This window comes from Crinia signifera, chromosome 6 (genome assembly GCF_055691185.1).
Source record: "Crinia signifera chromosome 6, ASM5569118v1, whole genome shotgun sequence".
Classification (NCBI taxonomy): Eukaryota; Metazoa; Chordata; class Amphibia; order Anura; family Myobatrachidae; genus Crinia; species Crinia signifera.
Window position 1 is genome coordinate 99,233,417 of NC_139222.1, and position 18,661 is coordinate 99,252,077.

General features: G+C 43.8%; 1 protein-coding gene across 1 annotated transcript; it reads left to right on the forward strand.

Annotated features, from left to right (window-relative positions):
• Nucleotides 1-11: 11 nt before the first annotated feature.
• Nucleotides 12-13,937, forward strand: CSTF1 (cleavage stimulation factor subunit 1). Its single transcript, XM_083146534.1, has 6 exons — nt 12-200; nt 4,230-4,417; nt 5,609-5,886; nt 9,049-9,246; nt 10,701-11,091; nt 12,548-13,937. Exons 2-6 carry the CDS (start codon nt 4,249-4,251, stop codon nt 12,805-12,807), a joined length of 1,296 nt encoding a protein of 431 aa, XP_083002660.1. The 5' UTR covers nt 12-200; nt 4,230-4,248; the 3' UTR covers nt 12,808-13,937.
• Nucleotides 13,938-18,661: the final 4,724 nt, after the last annotated feature.

Sequence of the window (18,661 nt, forward strand, 5' to 3'; positions counted from 1 at the left end):
CGTAAACCAGGGGCGGGATTAGTGTCAGATAGCGCATGCGCGGTTACTGTACTACTGATGCGGGGGCACGGGGATGAAGGGAACGCGTGACGTGTTTAGCAGTTGCCCGCATCGCGCCAGTGACGTAGAGAAATCCGGTAGCCCTGCTGCAGTCTCTCATTCATTCGCCGTCAGCGCTAGTAATTCACCGTCACCCAGCTGTGAGTATACACTGTACACAGGGCATGCAGTTGGCAGAAATGCCTGAGCAGGATTAGTTAGCTGCGGCTCAGTGAGGGAAATTAGTTGCTTTCTTGGGACATGTGCTAGTAATGAACAGTGATTTTGAAATGCTGTATATAATTATACATGAGAAAGTCTCGTTGAGATAAACTGTTTTGTTTATCACAAAAATTCGGGACTATGTAAAAACCGGACCCGGACTGCCGGACAAAACATCAAAATCTGCAGTCCGGAGCTTGTAGGGTCTGGTCCGGGGGGTGTCTTGTCCGGGGGAATCCCTGGGATAATTATCACCAGGGACATGGGGGAGGGGAGAATACAGCCTCCCCGTGTGGTCCGGACCGTCCGGTTTTTGCTACATGCCCGGACCATACAGGGAGGCTTTATTCTACCCCTCCTCCTCTACCTGGTGACAGGTGTCACAGGCAGCCCCCCGGACAGGACACCCCCCCGGACCGGACGCTACAAGCTCCAAAATGCAGACTTTGATGTCTGGTCCGGCGGTCCGGGGGTTTTGTCCTGGTCCGGTTTTCACCCATACCCCAAAAATTCCACTAACCTTATTGGACACGATGTATCACATGACCCTACATTATTTCCCAAAGCTCTCACATCTTATCTTCCGAGTTCCGACTGTCACCAAAATGTCATCACCGAGTCAGAGCTGCACCCACATCATTCACAGAGACACTACTGACAGAAAAGAAACACATGCCTGCGTGACGGCCGCACACATGCCCTCCTGACGGACAGCCGCCCTCCGGACGGACAGCCGCCCCCATGCCTTCCTGACGGACAGCCGCCCCCATGCCCTCCTGAAGGAAAGCTGTACTGTCATTGGATTTTTCCATCTAATCCTAACTAAAAACCTAATTACCGGGTTCATGCCGGGTTTGTTGCTGGTATGACCCAGTAATAGGTGCGATCTGAAAGGGCTTACCTGGTTCAGCAAAATGGCAGCAACCCAGCATTACGAACCGGTAATAAAGCAGGGTTCTTACCGGTTCTTTGCAGGGTTGCTGTGCAGTGTGACCGGATTAATTGGGTCGAGTGACCCGATTCTCATTCACACTGATGGAGGAGGCAGTGCTTAGAGCAGTGTCCGCGCCAATCGCTGAAGAGGCCAGAAAGTGCAAAATGCAGGGTTGCTTCAGGACTGAATTGTATCAGTCCCGGTGCGACCCTGCATTTTGTGATCTGAAAGTGGTATAACAAATCCTTATTACGGACTCCTTATTTATAGTTTGAGTCAGTGATGTCTGTCTATCTCATAAATAAGAAACTATGCTTGTCTGATTGCAATAAACTCCAAAACCACTGAATCCCTTGCAATGCGTATTTCACTATGTGTAGGTAATTTCCACAGGCAAGTTTTAGGCTAAGTATTCTCACAATCTGTCATCAATAATTTTTTTGAGATTTCACAATGTCTAGGAGAAAAGATTCACTTGGACATGACTGGCAAAATAATGCCTAAGCAGCAGAGGCGTAGGGAGCGGAGCCGGTGGAGCACGAGCTCTGGGCGCAGAGACATCAAATGGTGCCGGAGTCATGCTCCCCACAGCCTCCCCCATCCGCTCCCTTTTTTAGCATGCTCCAGTAATCAGGCAGCAGCGGCCACCCTCACCAGCGATAGCGGTGCTATGGAGCTGGCGGTAGCGTCAGGGTTGGAGCGGTGCTTTCCCGCCAGCAACAGCGGATTTGCTTTGACTTCCTAGCGGGGGGGAGTTAACCTCTTGTTGCCTGAGGCATCGGGTGCTGGAAGAAGTAGTTAGCAGCGGCGTGCAGTAACCCACACACACACTCAGCGCCATGCCAGTCAGCGGTAGGATGCTCCTTTTTTTTTTTTTGTGGTGCAGCAATGATAGTTGTCACAGTGTGTCCAGACTGTGGACTAGGCAGGGTGGATATATGTATGAATGGATGCAGTTTGTGGTTGTGCATGTATGAGAGAGGTATTGTACTGTATGTAGTATGTATGTATGTTGGGAGTGTATGTATTAATGTATGTACTTTATGTATTTGTGTGTGTATTTATGGAGGCAGTGTAGTTATGTATGAAAGTAGTGTGTGTGTGTGTGTGTGTGTGTGTATGTGTATGGAGGCAGTATATGTATGTACTGTATGAGGCAATGGACTTATGGATGGATGTACTGTATTTCCTGCATGCAGGGAAACCAGTAGGTGTGGACCCACATGGTGCGCATAGCATGGGCACAGCCACATTGGTGCCCCTGTACCTGCCTGTCAGCAGATCAGTTATCAGAGAGTTTTTGGATGTCATTGTTGCCAATTGCTGTAGAGTCAGCAGTAAAGCCCCGTACACACAGGGGGAGATATGTTGCCCAGGAATATATTGCTAGCAATATATTCCTGAGCAATATATTGCCCAGTGTCTCCTTTGCATCAGCGACCAGAGATGGTCGCTGATGAAAAGGACCTCTGCTGGGGGAGCTGCAGAGGTAATTAGCTGGTCGCAGGAGCAAGCTCCTGCGACCAGCGATTACAATGGGGCAGAAAACGGGAGCGGGCACCCGGCGATTTATCGCTGGTGCGCACTCCAATCACTGGCAATATGGTCGCCTGCGACCATATTCCCAGCGATTATAGCCCCTATCGCCCCTGTGTGTACACAGCATTAGCTGATGTTTAATATATGTGCCTTTTTTCACTGTCACTGCATTTTATTCAAATGTGCTGTGGTGTTTCCCTTCCCTACCTGCAGCCCTGCATCTCTGTTAACTCCCTGTCACCCGGTATCTTATTTTCTCACTAAGGGCGTTATGTATATCCTCTCCCTACAGTTCTGCGTCTCTCTCTATCCTCTCCCTACAGTTCTGCGTCTCTCTCTATCCTCTCCCTACAGTTCTGCGTCTCTCTCTATCCTCTCCCTATAGTTTTGCCTCTCTCTATCCTCTCCCTACAGTTTTGCGTCTCTCTTTATCCTCTCCCTACAGTTCTGCGTCTCTCTCTATCCTCTCCCTACAGTTCTGCGTCTCTCTCTATCCTCTCCCTACAGTTCTGCGTCTCTCTCTATCCTCTCCCTACAGTTCTGCGTCTCTCTCTATCCTCTCCCTACAGTTCTGCGTCTCTCTCTATCCTCTCCCTACAGTTCTGCGTCTCTCTCTATCCTCTCCCTACAGTTCTGCGTTTCCATATCATCTCCCTGCCATTCTGTGTCGCTGTCAGGGGGGGGTGCGCGAAACATGCCCTTGCTCCGGGCACCGTGGCACCTAGCTACACCACTGATGAGCAGAGCCGGGTACGACAACAAATGTACACAGTACTGTGCAAAAGTTTTAGGCAGGTATGGTGAAAATGTAGCAAAATTCGAAGTGTTAATAGTTTTTATCAATTAACAAAAATGCAAGGTGAATGAACAGTGGAGAAATCTCAATCAAATCAATATTTCACAACACCATGTTAGCATATTGGGAGGAGTGGCACAGACAGCCACCCTCTACCAACGTTTTAGTCATACTTGTCTACTTTTATAGAGTCTCCTCTCTGGGAGAAGCCCAGAGAGGAGACTCTCTGGAGGTGGGGCAGAGCTTGATGTATTTCAGCCCCGCCCCATCACGGTAAATGCCGTGTGTTTCACAGCTCTTCGGGGAGGGGCTAAATGGCTTGATTTTCATCATTTTAGCCCCACTCCCTCTTTTAGATACAATATACAGTGCTATATATACTTGCTTGTGTGGTCGCCACACACAAGCACAAACAACTGTGAGGGCATCTAGGTCACCGTGACAATAAATAATCAAACCACTTCACCACTGAACAGTGTAGAACTAAACTGCACTACCATTTAAAACATTAAAAGGTGATGCCTCACGAGATACATGATTTCTAGTATATGGCACCACCTTTAGATGTTTTGAGTGTACATAATATTTAATTATTGCACAAATATTTAATTAGCTTTCTAAAAATACCATATTGTGTGCATTTTTTTCAATATTCTCTGAGGATAATTATTCTTATTTTTTTTTTAAATTGTTTTGCAGATTGCACTCACCTGCTACAATGTATAGATATAAGGTAACAATGAAAGATCGCCATCAGCTCTACAAGCTAATAATCAGCCAGCTGCTCTACGATGGACACGTTAACCTTGCTAATGGTCTGATCAATGAAGTTAAACTGAATTCAGTTTGCGCTCCTTCAGAACAGTTACTCCATCTCATCAAAGTGGGTGAGTAGAAATGTCTGATACAGCTGTGATTACAGAGCCAGGCTGCTTGCACACTACATAGATGTAACTTGAGGCCAAGGGTCCAACATCAACCTGTCTGGCCTCTCTGATTGATAGTGTCTTATACTTATTGGAGCAGCCACTAGTTCATAACCACATTCCTGATATGTATTTTCCTTTAGACTGAAAGAGTGACTGAGAATGAAGGACCAGATTGTTGTGTTTAGGGGATGATTCTAGTTTGATCGGTCCACGGCGTAATCACACCGGGAACCGATGTTTTGCCTCTGTGCATGCATGTGCAGGGCTGATGTGTGAGCGCTTTTCGACGACTTACACAGGGTTGGGGGGAGGGGCGAGTTGGAGGCAGGCAGGAGGCATGCCCTGGGTTTTCATCGGCGTTCCCACAAAAATGGTGGGTGCCAACGCAGGAGGGCAGCTGCCTGCTAGTCGGAGTGACTAGGGGCTGTGCTGCCAGGATGTCCGCTGTCTGCCACGTTCTCGGACCCGGGACACCGCAAATATAGGTCAAGACTGACTTATATTTGCAAACAGGGGAAAAATGGATCATTTCCCCCACCCGTATGCTCCCCTGCAAATGGATGTTTATGCAAAACATCCATTCACAATGTGGCGGGGAAATTCACACAGTGGGGGCCGGAATTCGCTCAACTGGCAGGCGGCCTTAGCTCTAAGCAGCGAATTTACACGAGTCAACCAGAATCAGGCCCTTAGTCTCTCCGACTTAAAGATCTACTCATTCCATGGGTTTTTACAACCAATGACACTGTTAGATGACACATTTATGTGAGCATCCAATTAAATAATACTCCTTCCATTGAAGAGGAGTTGATGATGGATACTAGACATAATGTAACAAATTAATTTAGCCATGTACTTACGGTATATTAACTTTGCAGGCTATATGATTTAAATAACATTGTTTTTTTTAACTATTATGTTCTTGATGCAAAATTTTACATTTTATTATATTAAGAGCTTTTACTGTTGCATTTTAATGTCTGGAACCATGATGCAGCAATAAAGATGGTGTAATGCTTAGCATTACTGCCTCATAGCACTGTGTCATGGCATCTATTCTATGTAATTTAAATACATATAAAGTATATTGTACAATTTTCATGTTCCATTTTGATAATGGATCTTCATAGTTTGTCTTGTTGTTTGAAGGCATGGAGAACGATGACAGTGCAGTTCAGTATGCCATAGGCCGCTCTGACACAGTGGCTCCCGGCACAGGCATTGACCTTGAGTACGATGCAGATGTACAGACAATGTCTCCAGAAGCCTCAGAGTATGAGACCTGCTACGTAACATCACACAAGGGTCCCTGTCGTGTGGCCACTTACAGCAGAGATGGACAGCTGATTGCCACTGGATCAGCCGACGCGTCCATAAAGATCCTGGACACCGAGCGGATGCTGGCTAAAAGTGCCATGCCGATTGAGGTACAGCATTCGTATACTGTCAAATGTTCGTAAACTGACAAATGAGAAATAGTAGTAGTTTTTATAAGATAAATTGTACTACTGCAGTACTCTGATTGCCTTGTGTAAAAGGCATGTTTGTCAGTACGGCGCAACAGTTTTGGTGCTTGCAGGTTGCTTTGCCTTGTAGGATCAGTCAACTTCAACCCTGAATGATAAATCAAGTTCATCTCTGCATCAAACAGCTGCATAGATGTCAATAGAACACAGAGTCAAAAACAAGTGCAATAGCTAAAAATAAGAAACATTTATTAGACAATATTAATACCTAAAAATGCTAATGCCTGAGAGTAGGTCAAGCTAAAAGCATTAATGTTTTTAGAGGGGTTCAGTATGATTTACCTACAGTCATAATACCGACCAACATTGGTCGATAGTCATAATGCCAACATGATTTTTCTTTACTTTTTTTGGGTTGTCTAGGTTGTCATGGACACCGTATAAGTGTACCGCTGCGCTCGGCACAATATTATATTCCTCATCTAGTGTTCACTCTAGGAATTTTGCCGGGCAGGGGGGCGGTCTGGGGCTGCCGACGTCACACTTGTGGGCGGTCCCGGACCGCCGACGTCACTAAAGGGGGTGGGCTTGGCCCCGCCGAAGATGCCGTCACCACAGGGGGAAAGGTGCCTTGATGCCGGGGAAGCGCCGGGCATCGCCGTCTAAGGCGGCGCTGGGCTTCCCCGTGCAAGGAGTCGGGCAGGCACCAGGCTGTTTTAGCGGGGCGCTGCTAGAGGGGCAGGGCGCAGCGCCCCGCTAAAACAGCCTGGCGGGAACATTATCATCCTCGTCCACTGGGATGGTATAGAGCAGTGGTAGCCAACCCTAGCCCTCGAGAGCTACCAACAGTTCACATTTTTCAGACAACCTAACAGCTGCACTCATTAATCACTGACACATTTTAAAAGATGCACAGATGGAGCTAATTAGCTCACTTGTGATTCTGTGAGGAGACCTGCAAAACATGCACTGTTGGTAGCTCTCGAGGACTAGGGTTGGCTACCCCAGGTATACAGTCTCAAGCCACGTATACATAGTTCAACCCCGGCGGCCATCGATACTGATTCCATATCGATTTCCGGCGAATTGCTAGCATCGAGCAGGAGGAAGCGAGGGATGGCACGAGGATAGCGGAAGGGGGGATGCTGGATTGAGCAGCATGGAACTTGCTTTGATCAGAACAAAGCAGAAATAGACTTGTCTCCGGTCTATTTCTGCTTCCGATGCAGCAGGGCCGTGCATTGGGATTGACTGCAGCAAACACTGTTTGATCCGGTATCCTTTTTGATTTGATTTGGACAACTACTTTCCAAGATGGTAAATACACGTGGTAAGCTGTTGCCGATGGGATATTATTTATCAATTTATTACATATGCATCTTAGGAGATAGTCTTAAGATAAGAATTAGACTTTATTGGATCATTCCTGGTAAACATCGGTAGAAAGGAATGGGTAACACTGAACGAATATATAAATGTGGTATGTCTTGTTTGTCTATATATGTGCAATAGGGGATTGTTACTAAATGCAAATATTTATACAAATTGGGCTTTCTAGCCTGGTATTTTCAATAACCTGTTGTATTGTATGTCATTATTTTTGATATGGAAATAGAAAGAGAAAGAAAAAAAATTACGCTGAACTGGGCCATGTGTACACAGCATAAGTAAGAGATGGAGGTACTTGTTTCCTAGCATGGCGCCCATCGAATTGCATACCATAAGCCATACGATGGTAGGCAATGCGATGGAAGTCGATGTTATACCATTTTAAATTGTATACCATCGCATTGTATGCCATATACAATGGTTTACGATTTAAAATTGTATAAGCACCCTAATGGGTGTTTTCAATGTTAAATGCACCCCCACTATCAATGCCAACCCGAAGCGTGGCGAGCGGCGACGGTACGCGGCCTCCGACCTTTTCATACCCCCACTATCCACGTCGGTGTGGAGTTGATTTTATAAAGTGTGGCGAGCCACCGAGCCCGAAGCGTGGCGAGCGGACGCGGAATACATGTAAAGTAATACGCGTCCCCTCGCGGGCCTCGCTGCGCTCGCCACACTGTATGAAATTAACTCCACACCAACGCGGATAGTGGGGGTATGAAAAGGTCGGAGGACGCATACCGTGGCCCCACGCGGGCTCGCTGCGCTCGCCATGCTTTGGGTTGGCGTTGATAGTGGGAGTGCATTTAACATTGTAAGCACCCATTAGGGTGCTTATACAATAAAAAATATTATAGTGGGCCATTTAACATTGAAAAAACCTATTAGGGTGCTTATACAATATAAAATTGCATTGCATGCGGGTATATGGCATGCGATGCGATACAATGCATAAGATGCCATACGACTGAATATCGTGGGCGCCGTGCTAGGTAGGAAACAAGTACAGAGAAGGAAAAGCACAAGAAGGTAGAGGGCCTAACTTGTGTGACACTTTGAGGGCTGGTTGCTTATGCTGGCCATACACGAGACCAACTTTCATCCAACTAGTTGGTTGGACTAAAAATCTGGTACTGTATGGGTGCAAAAATCTTGTGAGCTGTATTACATGAATCCTGGTTTTCCAAGAGAAAAAACTACTTGTGTCTGCAGAAAGGAGGAACCCTAGGCCATATGGGTTTTAAGCCTACGTGGGAATCATGTTTTGGGAATTGTTTTCTACTCCTAGTGAATGGCTGATTTTCATCATTATTATTATTACTACAGTAATCCATTTACTTGGAGCCAGTGCTTTATGAGTACTGGTAATGGATTTGCTTGCTCGGCTACGCTGTGAGTATGGTATTAAAATGGCTGCCTTCTCTGTGTAGAGAAATAAGCTTGGTTATACGAAGAGAGCAGACTTGTGTATAGATGACTTGGATTCACTTTAAAATTAACAAAAAGGCTGCTTAGATTGGTAGAAGTATTTGTATGGCCATGAGGGGCATATCAAACAATTCCTGAATGAATTAATTCTGAATACTTGATTTTGTTTCCAATAGATGTTGATTTGTTAAAGTACGGACAAAGCTCTCACTTTTTATACTATTCCTCCTTCCCTCTCCCTTCTTCTATAACCTCATCCTTGATTACAGATTATTCATAGTCTTGTTTCCCTATCTTTGCCAGGTCATGATGAACGAGACAGCCCAGCAGAACATGGAAAACCACCCTGTCATCCGAACGCTGTATGACCATGTTGATGAGGTCACATGTCTAGCTTTCCACCCCACAGAGCAGATCTTGGCCTCTGGCTCCAAAGATTACACCATGAAACTCTTTGATTATTCCAAACCCTCAGCCAAAAGAGCCTTTAAATACATTCAGGTCAGTGGTGTTCACCTATATGCCGGTGAGACAAGTTTAACCATTTCATTATCTACAATCTCCTTGAATTTGTGAACTCAACAGGCGGTATTTACTGTAAGATCTGCATTGAAGCAACTTCATTTAATGCATTTGCCTTAAACCAGAATCACCTTTCTCCACAATCACATCTTGTTTTGGCACTATTGCTCAAGTTAGTGCAATCTTTTGACATTTTGCTATGTAAACCCACTGAACTTCAGCAGAAATTTGACAAATAATGATTTTTTAAATGGTTGTCACTAATGTGAGTTTTTTTGTATGTTGACTATTCACTATTGTCTGTCCCGTTTCCAACATGCATGGACCGGGCCTCTGACGGCTCCCGCTGCAGCGAGCGGTGGGGCAAATGTTAGGGGGAGAACCACTCAGTGATGGGGAGAGGGCAGAGCAGCAGGGGCAAGATGTGTTGGAGCAGCGGGCAGAGGGGGTAAGGACAGGGTGCAACAGCAGGCAGATCATAATGACCCAGCAATATATTAGTGTTCATTAAGAATGACGAAAGGCTCGCCGACAGTCTGGATTCCGACGGTCGTTTCTTTGTCATTGGAATCCAGACTGTCAAGAGCCAGACAGTTGGAATCCAGACTTAAATGGACAATCCACGACCTACACAGAGGGAGAATAGAATAGCCCAGCGGGAGAATAGAATAGCGAGCCCACAAGGTGCTTGAATGCGCTTGCCCCCCCCTTCCTGTCGCAGGCGCCTGACATTTGGGATTCCGATGTCAGGGAAACAACTGTCAGAATCCCGACTGTTTGAGATTTATACCATACCCATTCAATAAATATTTATATTTCTTAAGGCACTTAGGGAAATGGGGGAAAGGTTAGGGTTAGACATTTAGAAGGTAAGGTTAGGCTTCTGGGTGGGGTGATTAGGTTTAGGTGGCTGGGTATGGGGGTTGGGTTAGGCCCTAGCAGTAATATTTAGGCCTCAGGGAGGTTATGGGGGAGAAGGGTGAGGGTAAGTGGGATGGTAAGTATACTTACATAACCCCTGTCAGGATTCCCTCCTTCCAGATGCCGGTATTCTGAATCCCGGGCAGCCGTATGTATTCCAGCCAATGATACAAAGACATTAGATAGGGATATTTCTAGACTATAAGTTGAAGCTGATCTTTTTGTCTGGTATATTGAGTAGGAAGCTTTGTCAGGAAAACTTATGTCAGAGCTCTGTTTTTATTGTGGTTTCTGCATGTAATAGAGCTTACATTTTGTAACAATAGTTTGGTTCCACGTCTGCAACACCACGTGAAACATTGGATAGTCTTCTAGAACAGCTCCGCATTTCTTATAGTCTTGTAAATAATTGTTCATTTCTCTTCACATATTTTAGAACCCTCCCTACATACACTTGGACTTTTCTCCCACTCTCAGTCTTCTAATAGGTTATCATTTCTATAATTTACCAGGAAGCAGAAATGTTGCGGTCCATCTCGTTCCATCCATCAGGAGACTTTATCATTGTTGGCACACAACATCCCACGCTTCGGCTCTATGATGTGAACACTTTCCAGTGCTTTGTTTCCTGTAACCCTCAAGATCAGCACACAGACGCTATCTGCTCTGTCAACTACAACCCCAGCGCCAATACGTACGTCACTTGCAGCAAAGATGGCAGCATCAAGCTCTGGGATGGAGTCTCCAACCGGTGCATAACCACATATGAGAAGGCCCACGATGGGGCAGAAGTGTGCTCTGCCATCTTCTCAAAAAATTCCAAATACATTCTTTCTAGTGGCAAGGACTCTGTGGCTAAGCTGTGGGAGATCTCTACTGGACGGATGCTGGTAAAGTATACAGGTATGTTGTTGCAATTGTTTTTACCTTTTTAGGGCATGGCGAAGCTAAACCTTTTTTCGAGATGCGCTTTCATTTGTGAGCTGTGCACAGCTTAGCACAATTAGGGGTAGGTGTCCAACAAGATAGGAGTATAATGATGGCATGTAGGGAACCATTTTGTGAAGATCTCTGGAAAACCGCTCGGATCAAGTTTCATAAAGAGGTGGAGCTCCGGTGTGTCAGTCAAACTCTGGTGTCCTGTGTGCTCATTTCAAGGATTTGTGTTCAACACTACAAAATCACCCTTTCCATTTAGTAGGGTAGTAACCTTTAATTTTAAATGAGTTACATTTATTGGAATCTGTCATGTACTTGTGCATTCTGCCAGTGAGAAAAACTATTATCTATATTGTTACTGTTCTATAGTATTTCTTTTCAGATGGGAACCTAGTTACCACTTGTGACCAGCAGGGGGCAAAGTTGTATTGAGTTTTTACCATCCAGTGAATTGAGTTTCGGTCCCTAGGTTAACCACTGAAGATCAACAGGGCTTAGGTAGACACATGAAATAGGTTGACGTGGCTAAGGCAAGCATTAGGTCAACAATAGGACGGTCGACGGTCAAAAGTTCGACATGAGTCTTTCACACTTTTTTTTAGCCGAGCTGCTGACAGGCTGTGTTTCATACCCTAGAGGGGACAGAAGGGAAAGGGGGGGACATGATAGAAATCTTAAAATATATCAAGGGTTTTAACATAGTTCAGGAGGGAAATTTTCTTCAAAGGAAAAGAAGTAATAGAACACGAGGACATGCACTGAAACTGGAGGGAGGTAGGTTCATGGGAAATGTTAGAAAGAATTACTTCACAGAAAGGGTAGTGGATAAGTGGAATAGCCTCCCATCAGAGGTGGTAGAGGCTAAGACAGTAGAACAATTTAAACATGCTTGGGATAGGCATATGAATATCCTTACAAAGAAATAAGGATCAAATAGGGTTGAGATTACCTGAAGGGTAAAAAAGGGGCAGACTAGATGGGCCAAATGGTTCTTATCTGCTGTCAAATTCTATGTTTCTATGACATTCATTATGCATTGATATACACAATTAATATTTGTGCAAAAACCTTACTAAGAATGTTGTATGGTCTGAAATGTGAGGAGGTGACATCAACCCTAGCGCCACCACTGAATTCTAATATGGTAATAGTGTGCCAGTTAATGGAGAATGATAATGAAAATGTGTGAGAGGGTTAATAAATGATAAACTGCATTAGCCACAACCTGCATGTGCGGAGGCTGGCCTGACAATAGGAAAAAACAGCACATCTGTTGCTAAGAGCAGAAACCACAGCATTCCTAAGGCCGCCCTTGCCCTGTGTAGGTACCTAGCAGAGCACCCCTTACTCATATTTTCTTTTAAGTCTATGCCCTAGGCAGAGCCACTGTAATTTTTTTTTTTTTTTTATCTCTGTGTAGGAGCTGGACTGAGTGGGAGGCAAGTGCACAGGACACAGGCTGTATTCAACCACACAGAAGACTATGTTTTACTCCCTGATGAAAGGACAATTAGCCTGTGCTGTTGGGATTCCCGAACAGCAGAACGCCGAAACCTCCTCTCCCTGGGACACAATAATATAGTTCGCTGTATTGTCCACTCTCCCACCAACCCTGGATTCATGACCTGCAGTGATGATTTCAGGGCCAGGTTCTGGTATCGCAGATCAACTACAGACTGATGATTGCTTGCTACACAAACTCTAAATATGTAGACTTTACCTTTTTTTTAATTCAAGACCTATTCATTTGGCCACAACTGAGGATCAAATGATTAAACTGTCCTATTCGTTACCTGTTTTTTGGACATGTGCATCAAGTGTTGATGATCTACTTAGTCAGTCTAAAGGCCCCCACACACTAGAATGATTTTTTTGACCGATCGTCCGATATATCAGACGATTATTGCCGATTATCATATTGCCGATCTAAAAATAATCTGATATATCGGATGATCGGTTGGAAATCGCACAATTGGCCAAAAAATCGTTCTAGTGTGTGGGGGCCTTAAGAGATGGATGTACAGTTGGAGCATACAGAAGTGACATCTCCAGCACACTGATGTTAGGCCAGTCTGTAAGAAACCTGTATATAAGGCCTTATTCGGATTGGATTGCAAAGCACAATTTTCTTTAATACCACTCTCAGACAATTTTGCCAGTCCCAGTCTTGCCTGTCCCATGTGTTGTTTTCTGCGTGAAAGGGGTATAATGGACCAAACTATGCTTCACTGCAGGTGGGTCAATTGTAGTGTGCAAAGAGAGCCAGTATTTACCCTGCAACAAAGTAACTCGCCCAAAGCTAAATCTCTCTGCACATGTTACGTTTGCCGAACCTGGAGTGCACATGTTTTTGTCCATTAGAGGGAAATTTGCTTTGATCCAGTGAATTCGGCCAATAGTACTGGAACCATAAACCAAAATTAAACCTGTAGCAAGATGACTACTGCTTACCTTCACATAGTGCTATAGCCCTTTCTTTCTGCATTTTAGAAAATATAATTTACACTATCCGCTTAAACTGCTTACAAGTTTGTATTATTGTAAACCACACACACAGTTATAGATATGTACTGACCCAAAACTTAAGCTGGCCATACACCTAAAGATTTATTGTCCAATCTGGGTGGATGAAAAGAAAACCTGGTAATTTATGGGAGCAAATGACAGTTGACCATTTTCTTCGAAATGCTGGAAAATGACACAAACTGTCAGTATTACCAGCTTTTTGGAAAATACATCTTTAGATGTATAGCCGGCTTTACATGACATTGCATTTATTTTGTATCCTGAAAGTTTTTTTTTTTGTTTTTTTTTTTAAAGATAAAAATTGCCAATAAAGGATTATATTTCTTTTTCACAGTGAATTTCCAACTTTATTTGAAATCCAAGTGCAAAGCATAATTTTAAGTACATTACACTGTATGCAATTGTGAGTAAAAAGTAGTTTGGATGACTGCAAGTGAGGAGTACTTGAATGTGCTGTATTTTTCCCATATGGTAGTGAGGTAGCAGAAAAGCAGTTATTTGATCATTAGTTGTGGAATGTAAATTTAGAGAAAATTTAGTTTTATTTGTTCATGCTCCAAATGCCATTCTTGTTATATCTAATTTTCTTTATATTTTTAGTCAGTACATTTGTCTTTTGTCAATTTGAATTATGAATTAAATCCTAAATGTTTGTGTGAGTTTTATGTATATTAATGTTTAGGAGAATAAAATGTCAGACAGCAGCATGATTTCAATGTGAAACACCACCTGAAATGTTGTTCTTTTCCTGCCATGTTGTCATTAATAAGTGCACAAACTTTGGAGACTGCCATTTTCATTAGCTGAACAATATTCCTCTTCCCACGTTAATGGTGACATCACTGAGAAACTAATTATTGGGCGCAAAGTGCTTCATGACTGTTTCTAGCATAGTAAGACGCTCAAGCACTGTCCTCTCTGAATGTTTACTCTTGTGTTTAGAAAGTGCAGCCCCCATCAAGTGAACCCATTTTTCAGCAAGTTCCTAATTTATAACTTAGCAATTGCCATGTTTACAATTCAATCACACTACATAGTTACATGATAGTTAAGGCTGAATAAAGACTTGCGTCCATCGAGTTCAACCTTTAGCGAGTATGATCTATTAGCTTCATCCCTTGTTATACGTAGTGTATTTTGATATCTTTAAAGACAGTTTATGATCATTGTTTTTAACCAGTAGATATTTGTCCAACTTTATTTTAAACTTATTTATTGTATCTGCCGACACCACCTCTCCAGGAAGAAAGTTCCATAGTTTGGCTGCCCTGACCGTAAAAAAGTTTCCTTTTTAGGGAACAAAATCTTTTTTCCTCTAATCTAAACTCGTGTCCTAGAATCCTTCCTTGCAGTTAAAAAGGGTGCCTGACAGTTCCTTATATTGGCCCCTGATATATTTGTACATGTTAAGCATGTCCCCCCTTAAACGTCTCTTCTCTAGTGTAAATAGTCCCAATTTATTCAATCTGTCCTCATAGCTTAAATTCTCCATTCCCATTATAAACTTTGTCGCTCTTCTCTGGATTTTTTCCAGTTCTATGATCTCCTTTCTATAGGGCGGGGCCCAGAATTGCACTCCGTATTCCAGATGCGGTCTAACCAATACTTTGTACAGTGGCATAATTACTTTTGAGTCCCTACTCTTCATACCCTTTTTATACATGCTAGTATCCTGTTGGCCATATTTGTTGCTATATGATATTGAGCACTACACCCCAGTTTGATATAAATATGGACTCCTAGGTCCTTTTCAAGTTCTGAATTACCCAATGCCTCCCCACTTCGGTTATACATAGCACATTGGTTATGTCTCCCAAGATGCATAACTTTGCATTTATCCACATTGAACCTCATTTTCCAATTTTTTTTTCTTATTTATTTAGGTCACTTTGAAGCGTGAAGATATCCTCGGATGATCTAATTACTCTTCTCAGTTTTGTATGGTCAGCAAAGATGGAAACATTGCTGAGTATTCCCACCCCAATGTCGTTAATAAATATGTTAAATAAAATGGGCCCCAGTACCGACCCCTGTGACACTCCACTTATTACTGGTATCATATCTGATACTTCTCCGTTCACAACCACTCTCTGTTCTCTATTACACAGCCAGTTCCCTACCCATCTACAAATTCATTCCCCAAGTCCCAGATCCTCCATTTTATTTATCAACCTCTTATGAGGCACTGAATCAAAAGCCTTAGCAAAATCTAGGAAGACACGTCTACAGCATTTCTAATATCAAGGTTGTTGCTGACATCCTCATAGAAGCCTAGTAAATTTATTTGACATGAGCGATTTTTTATTTTTTTACAAAACCATGTTGGCTAATACTGATTAAACTATGGAGATCTAAATATTTTTGGATCTCGGCCCTTAAAAATCCCTCAAATAATTTACCAACTATTGATGTTAAGCTCACGTGTCTGCGCTAGAATTCAACTTAACATATGCTGTCTGGTTTAATGCTCACCTGGACACTGGCTTTTAAAGATGAGACCGTCACAAAGCCCAAAAATGGGGTCCGTTAATGGAGATTGCAAGCTTATATAAAAAAAGGATGCAAAGTAAGAATGCTTTCAAAATAGAAGTAGTTTATTTTTATTATTTAACAATGTGAAAAGAATGAACAGAAGAGAAATCTAATGGTGTATGCACAAAGTGCGATTTTTACTATATAGTCAAAATCAATAGCAAGTTAGTAAAATTGCACTGTGTTTGGCTGCATTCGATCCGGATGTGCAGCCCCGTGGCATCAGAATGGAAAGTAGAAAAAGACTGTGCAGCACAGTCTTTCTACTATGTCGAATTGAGGGCCATGTTGCTCATTGCAGCATGGTGCCCTGCCTGGTCCCGGTGGTCACCGATATATCGGCAGTTGCTGGATCGCAACGTGTGTATACAAAATCAATATTTGGTGTGATCACCCTTTGCCTTCAAAACAACATCAGTTCTTCTAGGTACACTTGCACACAGGTTTTAATGGAGCCCTGAAGAGAGGTTGTTCCAAACGTCTTGGAAAAATATCCACAGATCTTCTATAGATGTAGGCTTTCTCAAACCATTCTGTCTCTTTATGTTATCACAGACAGACTTAATAATGAATCATGGCTTTTTTTGGCCCCATATGTAGTACTTGTTCTTATTTACACTAAAGAGCATTCTACATAGCATTGGCTATATGTTTGGGGTGGTTGTTCTGCTGCGGGGATGGTACTGTATGATGGATAAGTCCCTGCCTATATTTCTCAGCATTGAGGTCCCCATTAAACCTGACTAAATCCTCAACTCTGTTTGCTGAAATGTAGCCCCAAACTGTTGCCTGCAGACATTCATTATTGTACTGCTCTTCAGCTCTTTGGTGGACAAACTTTCTGTTACAGCCAAATATTTCCCATTTTTACTTGTTAGCCAGCACACCTGCTGCCATTTTCCTGCACCCCATTTCCTATGTTTTAATGCATCGTTAAGTCACTTGGCTTTGTTTCCACAGCATAGGTATGGTGCCACAAAACTGAGAATCACAGCTCTCCGCAGCTGGGTACTCTCTCGCCTGTGGTAAACGCAGACACATTCCGATATCCGCTGGTCTGTTTGGCAGTCAGTGTCCTCTTCCTTCATTGGGTGAGCCCGCACTCTCAGAGCATGCGGCCATTACTGTCTTCCCATTGTACCACACCACACCGGAGTTCCCTCCAAAACCAGCTATGGCCCTATGACAATCTCTATCAGCTGACTGCTCACAATTGAATCGACAGCTGGATTTCTAGCAGAGGTCATTCCTTCCTCCAATCAGCGAAGAGCCAGGAGTATAAATCTGGATTCACAGCACAGGCAAATCACCAGTGCTTTGTTGTATGCTTTGGATTCTCAAGACAAGTGCAGTTTCCATCTACCGCACTCCATGGTTCAGGCACATCCCAGTCATCCTTATTAGCTGGTACTACAATCATCCCAGCGATCCTGCATCACTGATTCTGCTACATCCCAGTGCTGTGCAGAGCTGGTACTAGCATAGCCATAATCCTGAGTAGCCCTACCATCGGTACGTCTCAGAACTCAATGGAGCCTATCACTGTCCCATCTGTGGATGATGAGATTCTACATTAAGCCAGTCACATTCTGCCCAAAGACCCCAAGTCACAGCCCAATATATAGACCGGATTCACAAATAACCACATTTATGGTTGCAGTTCTTTCTTAAAGACCACTTCTGGCTAGACTTCTCTAAAGAGTAGATGGGTGTACCTGGGTCCTGCTGGTTTCTGCCAGTTCTGAGCTGGTGGCTCAGCTAGACAAAGGGAAGTAAGCATGATGAGTCTTTCACTTAATGGTGATTGAGCATGGCTCGTTAAGCAGTGTAAATTAGCTGCTTACCGAGTGGTTATATGCCGCCTGCCCCCCTTTGCCGAGCAAATGGGTGCATTTGCATGTGAATGGATGTGTTCACTGACACATCAGTTCGGATGTGGCCGTATGAGCAAAATGTCCTTCCATGGACAACAACCATCAAATGATTTTTCACCCGCTCGCAGATAAAAGTCAGTCTGATCTATATTTAATCTGGAGATGACCAAACAGGGGGGGTGGGCACTGATGTCTGCCGCCCTCTCTGCAGGCTTTGCCATGTCTGCTTTCGCATTGGGTACCCCCAGTGGTTTTCAGGACGCACCCATTGTTTTTGTGGGCATCCCTATATGCCATCCCCCTATCTGCCCACTGACCTGTGTGAACACCTCAGCAACTGTGATAGCCGCACCATTGGTCTCCACCCCTAAGTTTCCTTGGCCTACCACTGTTCCTAAGGTCCTTAATGTAGCCATTTCTTTGTGCTTCTTCAAAAGAGAACATCTTGAAACCCCCCAGTCTGCTTTAAAATATTTGCCTGGGATAGACCTTGTTAATGCAGTATAACCACATCTTTTTGCTTACCTTTGTAGCAGAATTTGGTAGTTCCTCATCTACTTTTAAGCCATCTGCACAGCTGTTTCTGTTTCATTTAATGACTG

Coding starts and splice junctions, on each gene's coding strand:
- CSTF1 (XM_083146534.1), top strand. CDS start 4,249: ATGTATAGATATAAGGTAACAATGAAAGATCGCCATCAGCTCTACAAG. Junction 9,247..10,700: donor GAGCCTTTAAATACATTCAG/GTCAGTGGTGTT, acceptor ATAATTTACCAG/GAAGCAGAAATGTTGCGGTC. Junction 11,092..12,547: donor GATGCTGGTAAAGTATACAG/GTATGTTGTTGC, acceptor ATCTCTGTGTAG/GAGCTGGACTGAGTGGGAGG.